At 47.6% G+C, this 16,435-nt stretch overlaps 2 protein-coding genes across 2 annotated transcripts in view; one reads left to right on the top strand and one right to left on the bottom strand.

Annotated features, from left to right (window-relative positions):
* Positions 1 to 16,435, bottom strand: part of LOC121444590 (tubulin-specific chaperone D-like) — a 148,370-nt gene that overhangs the window by 79,261 nt on the left and 52,674 nt on the right. The gene's annotated exons all lie outside the window — the stretch shown is intronic.
* Positions 9,563 to 12,721, top strand: LOC121444591 (zinc finger protein 750). The gene is made up of 2 exons (XM_041646432.1): positions 9,563 to 10,983; positions 11,258 to 12,721. The coding sequence occupies exons 1-2, from the start codon at positions 9,563 to 9,565 to the stop codon at positions 11,961 to 11,963; spliced, it is 2,127 nt and encodes a 708-aa protein (XP_041502366.1). The 3' UTR covers positions 11,964 to 12,721.

Below are 16,435 nucleotides of genomic sequence, written 5' to 3'. Positions count from 1 at the left end.
CAGGGACTGCTGACACAAACAAACAAAAAGCCTTTCACCCTCAGTCACTCACCCTGAAGGCTCTTGAGGAACCACAGGAACCTGGTTCCACACAGCTCAGAGGCAAAGGAGCCAGGAGAACATGTGCCCTACACAAGCTGCCCACAGGCCACATTCTGGTAGAGTCAGTCAGGCCTCCCAACACAGGGCACGTCTCAGGGAGACACCACTCACCTTCACCAACCCGGTGGGAAAGGTGTAAGAGGTACCTTTTGTCCTCCCTACTCCCCAAAATAAATTGTCCCCAAGTTTATGGAATGTCAGAGTGGCTTCACCTTAATAAAGAACTAAAACCTACATGATGGTATCACCATCTGAGCCTTCAGGTCTCCCCTCTCAGGAAAGTCAACCACCAACTACGAAACTTTCTGACACACTTTGGCCCTATCTCTCTAGAGCTGCCCAGCTCACTCTGTATTGGTGGATACAATCCACTGATATTCTTAGTTTTGTTTAAAATGAAAAAGCAAGTATACCACCTACCAGGCAAGTTCAACCCACAGCCCAAGGGGCGCATACGGCCAGGGAGAGTGGTAAATGCAGCCTCAGGCCTACACAAAAGTATAAAACTACTTAAAACACTGAGGGGTTTTATTGTTGTTTTATTTTGTTAATTCAATTGCTGGTTCTTGAGCAGAAACTCCATAAAGAAGAATGTCATGTTCCAGAGTCAAAAGCTTGGGCACACCTGAGTCCTAAAGCCTGCCAGGAAGCACTGAGGGCTCCATTCATATGTCCAACTCCCGCCTTGTCACAGACGAAGACCCGTAAGGCTGAGAGATGGGCACAGGCCCCACTGGCCAGGATCTGGCCCACCGTCCTGCAGAGGTTCTAGGAATCAGAGCAGGGAGGGAGGTGGGTCACAACCCCCCCACCCCCCCACCCCGTCTTGGCCGGATGCCCTGCTGGCCCTGCAGAAGAAGCTCTGGACACTTCAGTCTACTGAGCAGCAGCACTCACCCCCTGGCTACAGCTCCAGATCTGCCCGGTGGCTTTGAGCAAAACAAGAACAGTGCCGATGGCCAAACCCAAGTCTAGGAAAGTGTCCAGACCACTGGGAGCAGAGTTCTTCACAGTTCAGCCAGGACTTACCTTAACAGATGGAATAAGAAGAATGAGAGGAAGGGACGCTGGGAAGGAGCCATCCATCAGCTCAGGACTAGCTCAAGGACAGGACTCTCAAGAGGACAGTCTCTCACTACTACAATCCTACCTGAAAAGGAATTTCAATCAAGAAACCCTAAGAGACACCCTCCTCAATAGGAAAGAAGCCATCGAGGCAAGGCCAAAGACAGACTTACTAAGGCCTGGGACAGGCCGATGGACTGCTGCAAACCCCAGAACCCTGTACATTCCCAGGAGTTTGGAACCGGGCAGGATGGAGCTGCTGCTACCCTTCCCCTGCCACTCAAGGACCCTGTCCTCCCATCCCAATCAGGTCACCAGAGAGAGCTCCAGTTCAGGGGAGACCTGCGTAGCAAGCCCCAGAGCGAGCTGCCTGCTGCCTAGAACCGCCCCTGGGGCACTGCAGGATACCAGGAAACTGAAACCAGACTTGTAATAATCACTACAGCAATCTTCATATCCTTTTTACTTTTCAGATGTTCCTCACAAAAAGGAGCACAAAAAGATTACAGGAAAAGTCATCTTGTGACTTCTTGTAAGGAGGGTAGAAATATAAATGATCCCCCTTCCTTCTCCCCAGATGTTTTCTGAGAGAAGCTGCTGTGTGAAGCGACTCCCCAGACTTGGCAAAGTCTCTGCTGACCCTCTTACAGACCACACAGCCCTGCCCTGCATCCAAGGAGACTCAGCTTAGCCCAAGCACAGGAAAACAGATGTGTAAGGACAGGAAGGAAACGGAGAGCCAATCTGTGCTGTGGAGGAGTGCCTATGTTACGTTACATCTGAGCACACTGCTTGCCTTCCACACCCTGCAGTGCAGGACAGCATCCCTCGGATGGTTCCAGCAGGGACCAGGGAAAATAAGCTTTGGTGAAGCTGACCCGGCAGCACCCGTCCGCAGTCAGCGGGGATGCTGCTGTCCAGAGGTGGCGGCTGCCCCAGACACCTACTCTGTACCCCGGCTTACCTCCCATCCACATGATGAAATTGTCACCTACCGGACTAGGTTCCTGGGTCAAGTTACTTAACCCCTCGGTGCTCATTTAACTCTCGTAAAGCAGGTGCGCGGCAGTTCCTGTGACTATAAGGAATGACGCAAGTGCCATGCGGCCCAAGGACCCACATGGAAGATGCCGAGTAACACCAGCTGCCGCTCCCAGCTCTCCCCTACGGTCTTACTTACTGCTCAGAAACTTCATTAAGACATCTAGGTCATGGAAAAGACTGGGACAAAACATAAGGATTTGAACCCCACTAAAGACAACAGAAAAGACCTCCTTCTTTTTATGTGTTTTTGTAAGTGTTCTGCCTGCATGTATGACTATGCACCACGTTATGTCTGGTGCCCTCAGAGGCCAGGAGAGGGCATCAGATACCCTGAACTGTAGCTATAGATGGCTGAGCCGCTGTGTGGGTGCTGGGAACAGAAGCTAGAGCCACCGACAGAGCAACCAGTGCTTTTCACTGCTAAGTATCGCTCCTGACCCTCCTTCACGTTCTAAGGCATAAGCTATGAGGTCAAAGAGGATAGGGAACACAGCAACAGGAAGGCGCATTAGGAGGCTACAAGCACATTTGGTGAGGGACCAAAGAGGAAGCCCAGCCACGCCCTACACATCACAGTCCGTAAATGGCCCAAGGTCGGGGCCACCAACAACTCTGGGATTTCTTTCAACCAGGAGACGAAGATAAATCCCTGCATAAAGTCCTGGAGCCCTCCCATCCTCTCAGAGATTATCACAGAAATATTCAGAGAAGTCAAAACAAGGTATCAAAGCCAAGTCACTCACAACTCTCAGAAACCACAGACACTGACTGTGGAAGATGCTTCATGTCAGAACTGAGAATATAAGGACAAAGACGAGGCAGCTACATATGGTCTCATAAGGCCAGACTACCCTTATCAAAATAGTGGCATGATTTGTAATAACAAGAACCTGGAAACAACCTAGATGCCCCTCAACCAAAGAATGAATAAAGAAATGTGGTACATTTATACAATGGAGTACTACACAATTGTCTATAGCTCCAGTTCTGAGGGCTCTAATATCCTCTTTTGGTCTCTGTGGGCACCGGGCAAGCATATGGTACACATATATACATGAAGACAAAACACCCATATGCATAAAATAAATCTGAAAACAACAACAAAACACAAACACACACACAAAGAATTAAGCATAAAGGTGAGTCAGTAAAATCTTAAGTCTTAAGCAGGTGGGGGCAGAGAACCAGTACTCCAGCCTAGGGAGCCTGTCCTTTGTGCTCTGGTGCTCTGGTGCTCTGGCCCATGCCAGCAGCTTCAGGTATGACCAAGAGCCTGACAACTACCAGACTGCCCTTTCCCAGGCCCCAAACTGCCATCACATTCTAGCCTTCACTGCAGCCCACACAAGCCTCTGAGCAAGTAAGTAAACGGAGTGGGGGAATAGAATGGCTCCAAAATCAAGCATCTGATTTACTGCTTGAAGGGGGGTGTGAGCGTGTTCGCTGCTGCCGCCCTAACGACAAGCAGCACATGTCAGCTCCACCACCAGTGCCGGCCTGGGGCATGTTCCGGCAGGTTCCCGTGACAAGGCAGCAAGGTTACCATCCTCTCTGCCACCCTGGGTCTCGGGGTGACCACGGCAAAAATCCTCGGGGGAGAAGGGTGAAAAGTCACAAGGGTGGTCAGAGGCTTCTCTGGCCCTCACAGCAAAAACACTACTGGCGCTGTCTTCAGCGATGTGTATTTCAGGATGAATGTGCGTCTCTTTGCAGCTCTGTGCATATGCTGGAGTACTGAAGGGAAGTCCAACACTGAATCTTTAACGTACATCAAATGCTCAGAAGCACCGTGTTCTGCATCCTAAAACCCTGACTTCTCTGCGACTGGGCAGCCCTGACAGGACCCCCCACGGTGAACCTAGAGTCCTACAGGGCACCTGGAGTGGCACAGGACTCTCTGGGTCCCTGCTCGGTGAGGCTCAGTGGGTGCAAACACATGAACTGTAGCTGCAGGCGGAGGAATATCAGGTGCATCTCTACGCCCTGAGGGCTCAACTCCTACACTTAAATCCCTCCCACTGGAACAGCCGGCTCCAGTTTCACCGAGCCAGCGAGCCAGCGTGAGAACAGATCCTGCTCCTCAGTCCTCAGCACCTTGCACAGAAGGGCTCCGCATCCCAGCACTGCCCACCTCCGGTAAGTGCTTACAATTTCTTCAAGTTTTCTTTCAAAACTACTCTACAATGTGTCTTGAGGTGTCTGTCTAGGTAGAATGATTGCTGTTGTCTGTTCTTTCCTGCTCTGTTCCTTAGGGATTACTCAGAACCTGGCAGGTGCATCTTGGAGATGCAGACCACAATAACAAAACTAATGGGGCCGATGCTTTATTCCAAAAATACGAGCAAGCTTATTTAAAAATCAAGCCCTCCTTTCTGCTATAAAATTTATTTTAAAAATAAACCAAAACATGTATTTATACTAGCACGTAACTGTTTCCTACTTTTCAAACAAACTACAATAAATTTCAACATAAAAGAGGCAAAAATCGTATATCATATAGAAAAATAACTGTACAACTGCTGGGTTTCACTTCTAGTTTAATACTTAAGACTTCAAGTTTAAAATAAGTGCTGCTTCGACAAAACCTTTCAAAACCAAGAAGCCAACAAAGTTTAAGCTTTTGTTTGGTTGCTAAGGTTACACATACGGGGCGGGAGGGTATTTTTCCTATATGAAAGTTCCCATAAATCTGTATGAAAATAATTACTGATCAAATAATCGGCCAATTCCAACCAAATCACATTTCGTTTAGGCAGAGCCACCTACATTTGCCATCCCGGTGCTTTCTGAGCACTAGAAAAGGCTCTCTGGTATTTCAGAATGTGTGTTAAGGAAACAAGAGGCAAGGTGATCACTGGTGCAGTGCTGGCCTGGGAGCTTTGTGTATACCGTGTGCCAACACAACCGAACCCATCTGTTTTCTGGATCTTTTCTTCCACACATAGTCTAGAAAACTGCTTTCCTCTAAGGATATGGCCGTCCTAAGTTCACCTTCATCTCAAGGAACAGAAAGTTTGGGAGGGAGTGGCGGCCAGTCACAGCAAACACTCAACTGAAGTAAAACTCACAGATCTCGTTCTTGCGACACCCCAGTGGGTAGACGACAGTGGCGTGCCCTTGAGTGGTGCAATAACGCCACATCACAGTGCTGTAATTATAGCATGCCCTTCACGACGTTCCACCTGCGGGGCTCTGTGCCAGACAGCTGGACACCACCAGGACTATTACAGCATGGCCTTGCTTTGCAGGTCAAGTCACAGGACAAACATAGCTGCTCAGCCTGTCAATCGCTGTCCTATAGAGCAAAGCTGTAATTACCTCTATTGTGTCCTACCGGGGTTCCTTTAAATTACTCTTTCTCTCGTCGGTTTTCTAAGTGCAAGCCCCTTACAAACTTTTAAAACCTGCAAGCCACTCACTGCTGCCTTGACGCTGGCAGCTATGTTTCAGGTCCACACACTTAGGGACCTGCTAGAGTGCTTTAAAGACAAACAGAACTCCGTGGCCAACCGAAACCACCCAGAGCTCGCTGTGTGGGCAGGTATCCCGGATGGCACACTGTGGGCAGAAGGAAGGTGTTCTCAGCCCAGGGTCCTTTCCAAGGCCAAGTCAAGCAGTTGAATATAAGAGCTGGTCGAGTCTCAACAAACACGGCTGATTTATGTCAGCAGAAAATTAGGACAGAGCTTACGGGTCTCAAGCTGGACACTGTCCACGATTTTAGGTCACTGCCATGTTGTATAGTCTCTACTGCATCCCAAGAGGATTCAGAGAAGGAAGTCTCAAGCCAAGGTGGTCTGGGGAGGCATGCTTGAGAAAAGGGCTTCCCCAAGAAGACAGAGGATACCTAGGAACTCTCTACCAACAGCCCTTGACCCAGGCTGGATGTCTGTGGGAACACACCCTCAGAACGCCCTGACCATCGTATAGGAAGTGAAGGGGAGGAGGGTAGGGTGCCAGGTAAAACTCCTCTGGGGCACCTAACATGCTAACACTACAGTTCTCAGACAGTCACAGCTCCACATATAGCCTTCCAGAGCTGTATTCCCAAAGTAATAACAGGCACGCCCCGAAAAAGAGACAGCCACATACCCTTCTTACTGCCTTTAGAAAGAGCTTTCCCCTGAATACAAATCCAAACTTACTGTAAACAGTCAAAGGTCTAGGCTTTACTGTTTTGGCAACAATGTGCACTTTGGGGAATATTTAACACTAGAAGCTGCCAGACAGTACAAAGTCCGGCAGGTATAAACTGAGCAAACAGGACTTGGAACAAGCCTCCATGGCCACAGACATATGTGCCTGGCTGCAGTCATGGTTGTGGGTTAGTTTCTTTATATTCATAAACCTCATTTGGGTAGGACAGAGAACTCACAGGCTGACATCATCATCCGAAAGCTTACAAAAGCATCAATTTTATCCCACTTACTTCTCTAACACAGGAGTTTTATAGATGAGTTACACCCGTCTTACACCTGCCTCCGAGCAGCGAGCTTCTGCCTTAATTAGAAATTGTGAAATCCCGAGGGGTCAGTTTATACACAGTTACTGAAAGTACTACAGCTGAGACTCCGTCTTTATACTCGTTCCCTTCCAGTTTTAATAAACCTCAGTAAATCGTCTCACCCAAGAACAGTTGCCCAAGAGCCGCTGGGGCTTATCCCACCCAGCCTGAGGATTCACAGGATAAAAAATAAAAAGGCAAAAGGCTCAAACCAAAACTTCAGATAGCATTTTACTTTATATTAGACTTTAATAATTTAATATATTACATATGTAACTTTATACAATAATTATTTCCTAAGTTACTCTTTAGGACAACATATGGCGCTTTGTAAAACACTTGCCTCCTGAGAGACATAGGAAAACCTTACAATGACAGTGTGTTTATTTAGCCACAGTGGTGTGCTTACTTCAGTGGCATTCCCTAAGGTTGCTTCTGAAGGCCCATCATTACTTCCTTACGTCTGGAAGGGACTTTCTAGCTTATCCAGGACACACAGTGCAGTCCCCGTGTCCATACTCAGCAACTGGGAAGAAGCTCACCCTCGATAAATGTTTGCAACTGTCATCATTTTGATCATGATGCTCCCAGTCAGTGATGAAATCATCTCTCTCAGATCTGTGCCATGACATATCCTATACAGCCATGGGAACCAGTCTTGCAGAGGTTCTCACGCCTTCAGAATCAAGAGTGTAATGAACATGCCAGCACAGGCCTCACTGACTTATCGAGATGCCCTCATCAGCTAGTCAGACAAGGCTTCTCAGGTTCCCTGACGGAGGCAGGGAAAATGTACTCCAGGTTCACGCAGGGCCCACAGAGAATTTCTTTCCATTTTCCTTTTAATGAGAGAGAAAAAGAGAAAGTCACAGGGCTTTTCCTGTTAACATGCTCAGCTGACAGTGTGCCTCATAGCTTCTGGTCCAGGCAGCACCCCTTTTGACAGTCTTAGTCTCCCCCATGCCCAAAAGAAGCCTAGGATCCTAGCTTCCGTCCAGCCATGGGCACCTGATGTTCTTATCTAAAATCTGTGCTTCACTCTCCGGATACAGACGCTCACAGTGGATTGCTTTCAGTATCAGATGAGCCACCATTCTCCAGAACAACCACTTAACACAACAGCCCTAAATTACGGTACTAGGGTAGCTGGTGAAGGGCACTTTAGCTCTTTGTGGGCTTGCTCCTGCTGTTTTGAGGGGGGAAAAAATTGCTAAGCAGCACAGGCAGGTCTTGAACCTGAGACCCTATGCCTTAGCGTCTCCTACATGGGATTGCAGATGTGCACCACAATGCTGGGCATAGTTCTTTGTGTTTGATATGTGTGTGTGTGTGTGTGTGTGTAATTTATTTTTATATATTATGCATGGAGTATATATTTACACAGAGAGACAAATAAATTAGAAGAAAAAAATAAATAAAACCAGATACATCCTCAGAATATAAAGTATACAAGTAGAAATAAGGAACTTGCTCTTGTGGCCGGCCACTCCACCCCACTGCCCACCATACACACGCACACTGAGGACAGGGGAGGCAGACAAGAGAGAGTAAGACTTTAGTGGCTGCTTCTGTTTCTAAGGGTCTGGCTGGCAGACAAGTGTCTGGCTAGGACTAGAGGGCACAGCTTTGCACTTTTCTCACAAACTTAGTTTTAAAGCTGAGAACACTTTTCTTAAATAATTTCCACTAAGTGTTACTTTTAAGTGTTTAAAATACTTAGCAGATCTTTCTCTTTTCACATATTCTACACAGATCATCTCACGCCCAAGCTCCATCTAGAGTCGCCCAGATGTCCAGGCAGGCGGTTTCGCTACGTGCTCAGCTTTGGGTTAGGAGCTGGATATACCTGAGGCAAAATAGTTTCCTCCCTCTGCCTGAACACCACTGCCCCAGTCTCTTGAGATGGCATATCCAAGGAAAGGAGGGGCAAATCTATGAGTTTACTCCCAAATGCTGATGAGTGCCAGGGCATAGAGTCGTGGGGACTTGCGAATCATGCTAGCGGACCTGCAAACCAAGTTTACTGAAATAAAGCGCTCGCATTTTTTGAGTCAACATAAATGCTACTGCTTACTAGGGCTGAGGATGTAGCTCAGTGCTACAGCAATCACCCAGCAAGTACGAAGCTATGTGATCACCACCCCAACATCAGCAAGTACTACCTGCCGATAAAGTGGGCTTTTCATCTGTGATTTTAGAAGCAGCAGGGCAAAGTCCTATGTTCTTAAGTACTCTTCATTTTTAAATATTCACTAATAATAACACAAAGCACAGCAGTAACACAGCTAAGCAGGGCCAAGCTGCCTTGTGGCACTGAACAATACCATAGCAGTTTATTCCCTAGATGCTTGCTCTCACACAGCACTTGGGAAAGAGGCTCTGGTACAGAATCCTATCAGAAACCCCATAGAAACTGACCAAAGAAGGGTCCAGATTGCAGAATAAAGGCCCCCAAAACTCAAAGAATCGCCTTCAGCACGCTGCTCCCTTGGTCCCCAGACAGCTCTTGCAGGTCAGGCTTGAGAAAATGCAGAGCAGGCGGGTAGGGACCCGGGTGTCACCCACTCTCCGAAAGCTCTAGGCTCCTTGTCTGTCTATAGTGTGGCAGTGCCGACAATGACCCGCTAACTGCGCCTAACACCAGTCTCTGCTGCCTTCACAGTTCTAGGTGCCTGATGGAAGGCATTTCCCTTGTTAGACCCCCGGCACATGGGGCTGACCGCAGATAAAGTGCTCAGAGCAAGAACACAGACCGGTACTACCTCCTTCAAGACCATCGCATCCTGGGCAAAGAGTCATCGGCAGTGACCACAGACTGAACAGACCAGAGTCCAGATACAGAGGACAATGAGTCTCCTAAAGGAACGGAAACCAAAGAAACCACACTATATTCCTCGGCCCCCGGGAAAGCCCTTCAAGTACAAATGCTTCCAGTGTCCTTTCACATGCAACGAGAAGTCGCATCTCTTCAACCACATGAAGTACGGTCTCTGCAAAAACTCTATCACGTTGGTGTCAGAGCAAGATCGCATCCCCAAGTGTCCCAAATCTAGTTCGCTGGACCCTAAGCAGTCCCACCAGCCAGAGCCCACCTCAAAGCCAGCCGCTTCCAAGTCTCTCCCAAATGGACTCTCCAGCTTCGATCCAAAGTCTCAACAGGGCTCTACAAAAGAAGATGCCAAAGAGAACCTAGAGATGCAGGCCCGGGGGACCCACAAGGGTCCCCAGAAACCAATCCTACAGAAAGAAGTGACACCAGAAGCCATCCTCAGCACCCAGCTAGACAGTGGGGTTAGGTCTTCAGCATTTGTTCCAGTCGGGGAGCACAGACTCAGGGGGCCGGAAGACACAGAGGCTCCTGAAATGCTGGCATTAACCAACTCCACCACCAAAGCCACCTCTTTCCATGCCAAGTCTGCATTCCATACTCCTGGTTACCCCTGGAAAGCTGGCTCCCCATTCCTGCCACCTGACTTTCCACATAAAATCCCATCTACGAAGGGGTTTGGTGCTATCTCCCCCTATATGCACCCTGCAATCCCCGAGTACCCCCATCCCTTCTATACGGAGCATGGGCTGGCTGCCATCTACTCCCCCTACCTCCTGACTGGGAACACGCCTGAATGTGATGCCACTCTGCTGTCTGTCTATGGGTCCCAAGACCAAAGACACTTCCTGTCTCATCCTGGACCGATCCCCAAGCATCTGAACACAACTCCATCGACATACGACCACTACAGATTTTTCCAGCAATACCACTCAAATCTGCCAATTCCTTACGGATTTTACAGACCAGAGTCGGCATTCCCCCCCTACAGTCTCCGGCTCCCACCTGTCCCTGGCATCACGCGAGATCAGAGCTCTCGACTGCTTGAAGAAGCAGCCCTGGCTTATCCAGCCTCAAGTCCCTCCCAGTTAAATCTTTCAAACTCCCACAAAAAACACACAGAGTTTGAGAAAGAAAGCCCTCTCCCTGAGGCAAAAGATCCTTCTAAAGATGGGCAAAGGGATGCAGAAGAGGCCAAAATGAGTCCCCGAGCGGGGAGCGCTGCCACGGGCTCCCCAGGGAGGCCAAGCCCCACCAATTTCACCCAAACAAGCCAAACATTCGAAGGCCTGTGTGATCTCTCAAACAAAGAGGCCTCCTCGGGAACCCCGGAGAGACTCCAGCAGCCTGAACAGAGCCCCACTGCCTTCAAACCTGTCCAGAGGGGATCAGAAAGTCCTCAGTCTCAACCTCCCACAAGCAGAACAGAGTCTCCAAAAAGGTAAGAAAATTTCTTTCTCAAAAGCTTCAATGTAGTTTTGTTTAACACCAAGTTCACACTTGATTAAAATGCTTTACAAGCCGGGCAGTGGCACCCTTTAATCCCAGCACTCGGGAGGCAGAGGCAGGCGGATCTCTGTGAGTTCGAGACCAGCCTGGTCTATAAGAGCTAGTTCCAGGACAGGCTCCAAAACCATAGAGAAACCCTGTCTCAAAAAAAAAAAAAAAATGCTTTACATGATGATCTTCCTAAAATTTCTCTTGATTTCTTCTAGCCTTCAGGTCATGAACAGTGACTCTCCAGCCCAGACAGGGACCAGTACCTCTCTCATCACAGAGGCCCCACCTTCCAGCCCAGAGGACCACTCCAGGATAAGCCCCCTCAACCTCTCAAAGAAGTTGGAGACCAACCCTGCAGCCACTTATGGACCCATGTACGTAGACAATGCTCAGGCAGACGCCCTGGGCTTCTCGGGGCTGCAGGACCTGCCACTCAATCTCTCTGTAAAGGATCCCTGTAATGCCTGGGCTCCTAGGCCTGTGTTCCCCAGCCCACCGCAAGGTGCTGAACCTGCTGCTGCTCTAAAGACTGAGACCAAAGGTTCCGAAGATAGGACAAGCCCCGTGGAGACACAGGAAGACAAGGCCCACGGCAGGACGGCCCCAGATGTGCACACGGTAGACAGTAGCGATGAGCAAAAGCAAACCGCGGCTGTCGCTCTCTGTCAGCTGGCGGCCTACAGCCCGGGGAAAGTCCGCGTGGGCGATGAGGAAGGCACAGCCCAGGAATCCACCGGTCAAGATGTGCCCACTCTCGGTTCTACAGAGAACCAGGGGGCTCAGTGTGACCTCAGACCCAAAGGACAAAAGAGGACGAGTCAAAGGGACGCAGGAAAATCCCAGCAAGGAACTAAAAAGCCAAGGCTGAACGACACCATACCGAGAGTGCTCACGCTGCGCAAGAGAACCCGGGTGTCCTGAGGCCTCACGTGCTCGGCGCTGTGGCCAACAAGATGCCTTTCACACATGTTCTAAGCAGCATCTTCGCTTTTTTGCTTTTTGGAGGAGGTACAGTCTTGTCATGTTGTTCAAGCTGGCATCAGCCCAAGTGCTGGGACACCCAGTGTACTCCCAGTTTACCTTCACTTTTTATCAGTCAGTTTTTATAAACAGTTTCTCTTTTCTTCTCAAAAAAAAAAAAAAAGACAAATGGCTGTAATCTTGTTCAGGTTTTTGTAAGCATTAAGAATAAATATTAAAAGGTGTTTCTACTTCTGGATAAAAAAAAAAAAAAACATCTGAGTGGCTTATGCTCTCCAAGACAAATTAAACTGGGCTTTCCTGTTTGAGACACATCAAGGAACTATATAGAACTAAAATCCAGCTCAGCAGTTTGAGTCGAGAGCAGTGTGAGGAACGACGTTTTATATGTACTGTTTGTCAGGACTAGTAAACTTTTACTGTTTTCCTGTTGAATATAGTTATGTGTTTTGATGCCAGAAACAGCTTCAGCTTGAGCATCAGGTGTTACCTGTAAAAAGTGTTGTGGTTACTTACTGTACTGACCACAAGCGTCCAGAGGTTGATTTTACAAGTAATTTATTTCCATCAGGGAAACGCATTTCTGGTTAAGGTAGGATCAATTTATTCTTGTTTATGATGTCACAGCAAACTTTCTCACTCGCGTTCAACTCCCTAAAATGATGTACATGTTAATTTTCCAATAAACTCTTGTGTGAACTCTGAGGACACATAGAGCAAAGACCAACGTCAGGTCTGTGGTATTCTTTAGAGTTCCGCTATAGCACTCAGCAAGAGAGTTGACAGCTGAGGCAACAATAAAACTAAGAAAGTACTTCTGGGGTCGGTGAATCAATCACCAGAATCCAGGCACGGACAAATCTTCACCCCTGGGGCTTTTCAAGGACCATCCAGGAGTCCTGAGTCTCAGAGTACGAAGAAGGTAAGTCTCAGGAGCCCTGGCCCCAAGTGCTACGTGGGAAGGGTTCCACCTTTCTCGGTCCCCAAAAGCTCTTCTAGTCTAGACAGAGATGGTCTTTTATCCTGCATGCAAGAACCAAGCTATAGGCACTGAGCAGAATTCATGGTTTCTTGTTGAAAAGTCCTTTTCCTCTGGCATCAATTCCCAGCTCCTAGCCAGTCCCCATAGAGGATGCCCGGTGAAAGCTGGCCAGTGCCCTACCTGTTAGGTATGATGATGTTAGGCATAGAGAAACACTTTGCAACTGGTTAATGTCATATAAGATTTCAAATACCGGGGCTGGAATGATGGCTCAGGGGTTAAGACCTGGGCTCAGTTCCCAGCACCCACAGGGCAGCTCACAGCTGCCTGTAGCTCCAGTTCCAGTGGATCTGGCATCCTCACACAGACACTCATGCATGCAAAATGCCAATGTACATAAAAAAAAAATAAATCTTTAAAAAAATTTCAAATACCAGCATAAGCAGGATGCAGTTTTTCACAACCGTTATGAGATACAGGAGGCCAGTGCTGCAAGCCATCTCTAAAGGTACAACAGGTTTCCCACTCATGGAAGCAGGAAAGCTTTCTGCTATCACCTGGTGAGGCCGGAGGAGCCCCTCCCTTTCAAGGAGCTAGATGAGGCCTTTGGGTCCATCAAACCACCACACACCATTAACCGAAATGTGCTCTCTTAGGATATAAAACCAACAAATACAATCTTATATTTTCCAGCCTGGCTCTGTTTTTGTTTGTTTGTTTGTTTGTTTGACAAAGAACAAAAATATGATCCCTCCTGCTCCCCATCAAGTAAAGGCCTGCGGGAAAGAGGAATGACCCACCAAGCACTGTCTGCTCCGTGCTCATGAGCCCTCCATTCAGGCCCAGAACTCTGAGGTAGTACCACAGATAGCTCACCCACTGTCTATACCACCTTAAATGGCAAACAAGAAGAACCCAGCCAGCTGCCTCCCATGCCTGGGTGAAGTGTGAGAAATCACTCTACCAAACAGGAGGTACTAAGCCTTCGGAAAGTTGGGTCTGCACAGGTACCACTGCCTCAGCTGAGAGGCCCCCCATGGAGAAACACCACCCTCCAGGGACAGTTGCTCCAAAGGTCACCTTCAACAGTATACCCATGGCAACTAGAGTAGATATTCCATCTGCCTATAAAACAAAAGGAATCCCTGCATTCATATAACAAAATACTAGGATCTTGTTTCCAGATTAGTACCTCTCTACACTCACAAATGATTGGCTTAAGATTAAGCGTATTTAAGCATATTTCTGGCTAACTCATATCTTAATTTAACCCATTTCCATTAATCTGTGAATTGCCACATGGTTGTGGTTTACTGGGTAAAGTTCCATCTGGCGTCTGTCTCCAACAGGGGCTGCATGGCTTCTCCCTGACTCTGCCTTCCTTCTCCCAGCAATCAGTTTAGTTGTGCGCCCCCCATCCCCACCCCACCCCCACCTAGCTCTACCTTGCTATAGGTCAAGCCAATTTCTTTACTAATTAACCAATAAAAGCAATGCACAGACAGAAGGACCTCCACCCCATCTTGGGATCATTATACTCTATGAGATGGTCCAGCCACAAATGCAAAATATTCTACACACTTCGTACTTCCATGAAGACCCAAGAATGGGCAAAACCATAGGAATAGGAGGTCGACTGGAGTTATGTGGGATGGGAGACAGGTTATCTACTCAGAATAACAGATGTTGTAGGACCAGATGTATGAAATAGTTGCCCAACAGCAAGAACATAATTAATGTCACTGAGCAGAATGCTGGGAAATGGCTACAATAATTTTTGTTTTATATATATATATATATATTTTTAACTATATGTTTAAAAGAAATGAAATACAGCAAAATCAATTTAATTACATTTTAAATGAGTAAACTGTATCTCAATTTATATTTCAAAACAAAAAAACAAAATCCTTTCTCAACAATCCTGACAACAGTCCACTGTGATTTGTCCTCTTCCCACAACACCTTCGACAGGGCAGGAAAAAACAGATACGAAAAGAAAGCACGGGAGGACAATCTGCCAAGCAGAAAAGTCATAGATGCCACATTGTAGTCACTTTCTTACAAAGGTGGGTGTCTGGCAGCTCAAAATGGCATAAACGCTAAAAACTAAATAACAGTGCAGCTCTGGGACCTGGTCAACCTGTCCCTGACCAGGGACCTGTTTGCCTGGGACCTACAATACCAGGTATCTTACATATGTATTATCAGGGCCACTGAAGATGTCCAGTCTTCCTGTCTAACTCCCCCCTCTTGTCTCTCTCACACACAAGCATTTCCCTAACAAACTCTTGTATATTTAATCCTATATGGCATTTGCTACTTAAGAAGATCCAGACAGATGCCACAACACTACCCAAATGTTCCTTTTTGGATGATGTCATACAACACAGCAGAACAGGAATTATACGCTGTTGGGGACTGCAGACCACCAGACCCTGAATTTCCTTGTTTTCCTCTGCTCTGAGCACCTGCTCTAAGTGTGAGACCCTGATGGCAGGGGAGTGCTTTCTGGTGAGTCTGTAGCTGAAAGATCCTTCCTGAGAGCCCTATATAAGCTGTCCCCAAACTCAATAAAGAGGGCATTCTTGGGGAATTCAAGGATGACCTGTGTCTCTGCCTCTCTGTCTCTGTGTGTGTGTCCATCTCCAGCCCCTTTCCCAGCTCACAAACGGTCCCGTGGTGCAGGTGGTACACTAGAGGCGTGCGAGGTACAAGTGGAGGCCCCCAGCGAGATTGCGTTACAACGTGCTAAAGTGTTAAACTGAACAAAACTGATAGGATCAACTTTTGCAGAAGTCTGGATACTAATCAAGCATTTATGAAGACCAGAGGGAGGCTTACAGAAGAAAACTACTATTTCAGCACCACAGATCCCCTCACACCTCACCTAATGATGAGACACGGAACAAACCACAGTAAACAAACACAAGACAGTCACCGGGTCAGTGGACACCACAGGCCTCAATGCGTCCGGAGAGCAAGTGCCTGTGGGGAGGAGGCTTTTTAAGTGCAGGTGCCTATTAGAATATTCAAAATATTTTATTTTCAACAAAAACAAAAAATTGCAAGGCAGACAAAGGGAACAGGAAAGCAGCCCAGGCATTGAGTTTACCAAACACAGACTTTAAAATGCTCAAAGGGAACCACAGACCATATCTGAATCAGCTCAAAATGTCAACAAAGAGACAAATTATAGCAACTTGACAGAGGTTCTGAAATTGAAAAGTCAACAATTGAAATGAAGGTTCTCTAGAGGGATGTGATGATTGACACTGATTGCCAACTTGACAGGATCTATAATTATTTAGAAGACAAGACTCTGGGTGTGTCATGAGGGAGTTTCTAGATTGAGTTAACTAAGATAGGAACCTATTTTAAGTGTGGGACACACCATTCCATGAGCAGGGGTCCCAGACTACATAAGAGG

This window comes from Microtus oregoni, unplaced genomic scaffold (genome assembly GCF_018167655.1).
Source record: "Microtus oregoni isolate MIOR12 unplaced genomic scaffold, Mior012 000134F_ref0000037, whole genome shotgun sequence".
Taxonomy (NCBI): domain Eukaryota; kingdom Metazoa; phylum Chordata; class Mammalia; order Rodentia; family Cricetidae; genus Microtus; species Microtus oregoni.
The sequence above is the reverse complement of the archived record's forward strand: the minus strand, read 5'-3'. Positions and strand labels throughout refer to the sequence as shown.

What these genes read in the sequence shown, in the direction of transcription:
- LOC121444591 (XM_041646432.1), top strand. Translation starts at nt 9,563, where the DNA reads ATGAGTCTCCTAAAGGAACGGAAACCAAAGAAACCACACTATATTCCT. An exon ending in AGAACAGAGTCTCCAAAAAG is followed by an intron (nt 10,984 to 11,257) that starts GTAAGAAAATTT and finishes GATTTCTTCTAG; the next exon opens with CCTTCAGGTCATGAACAGTG.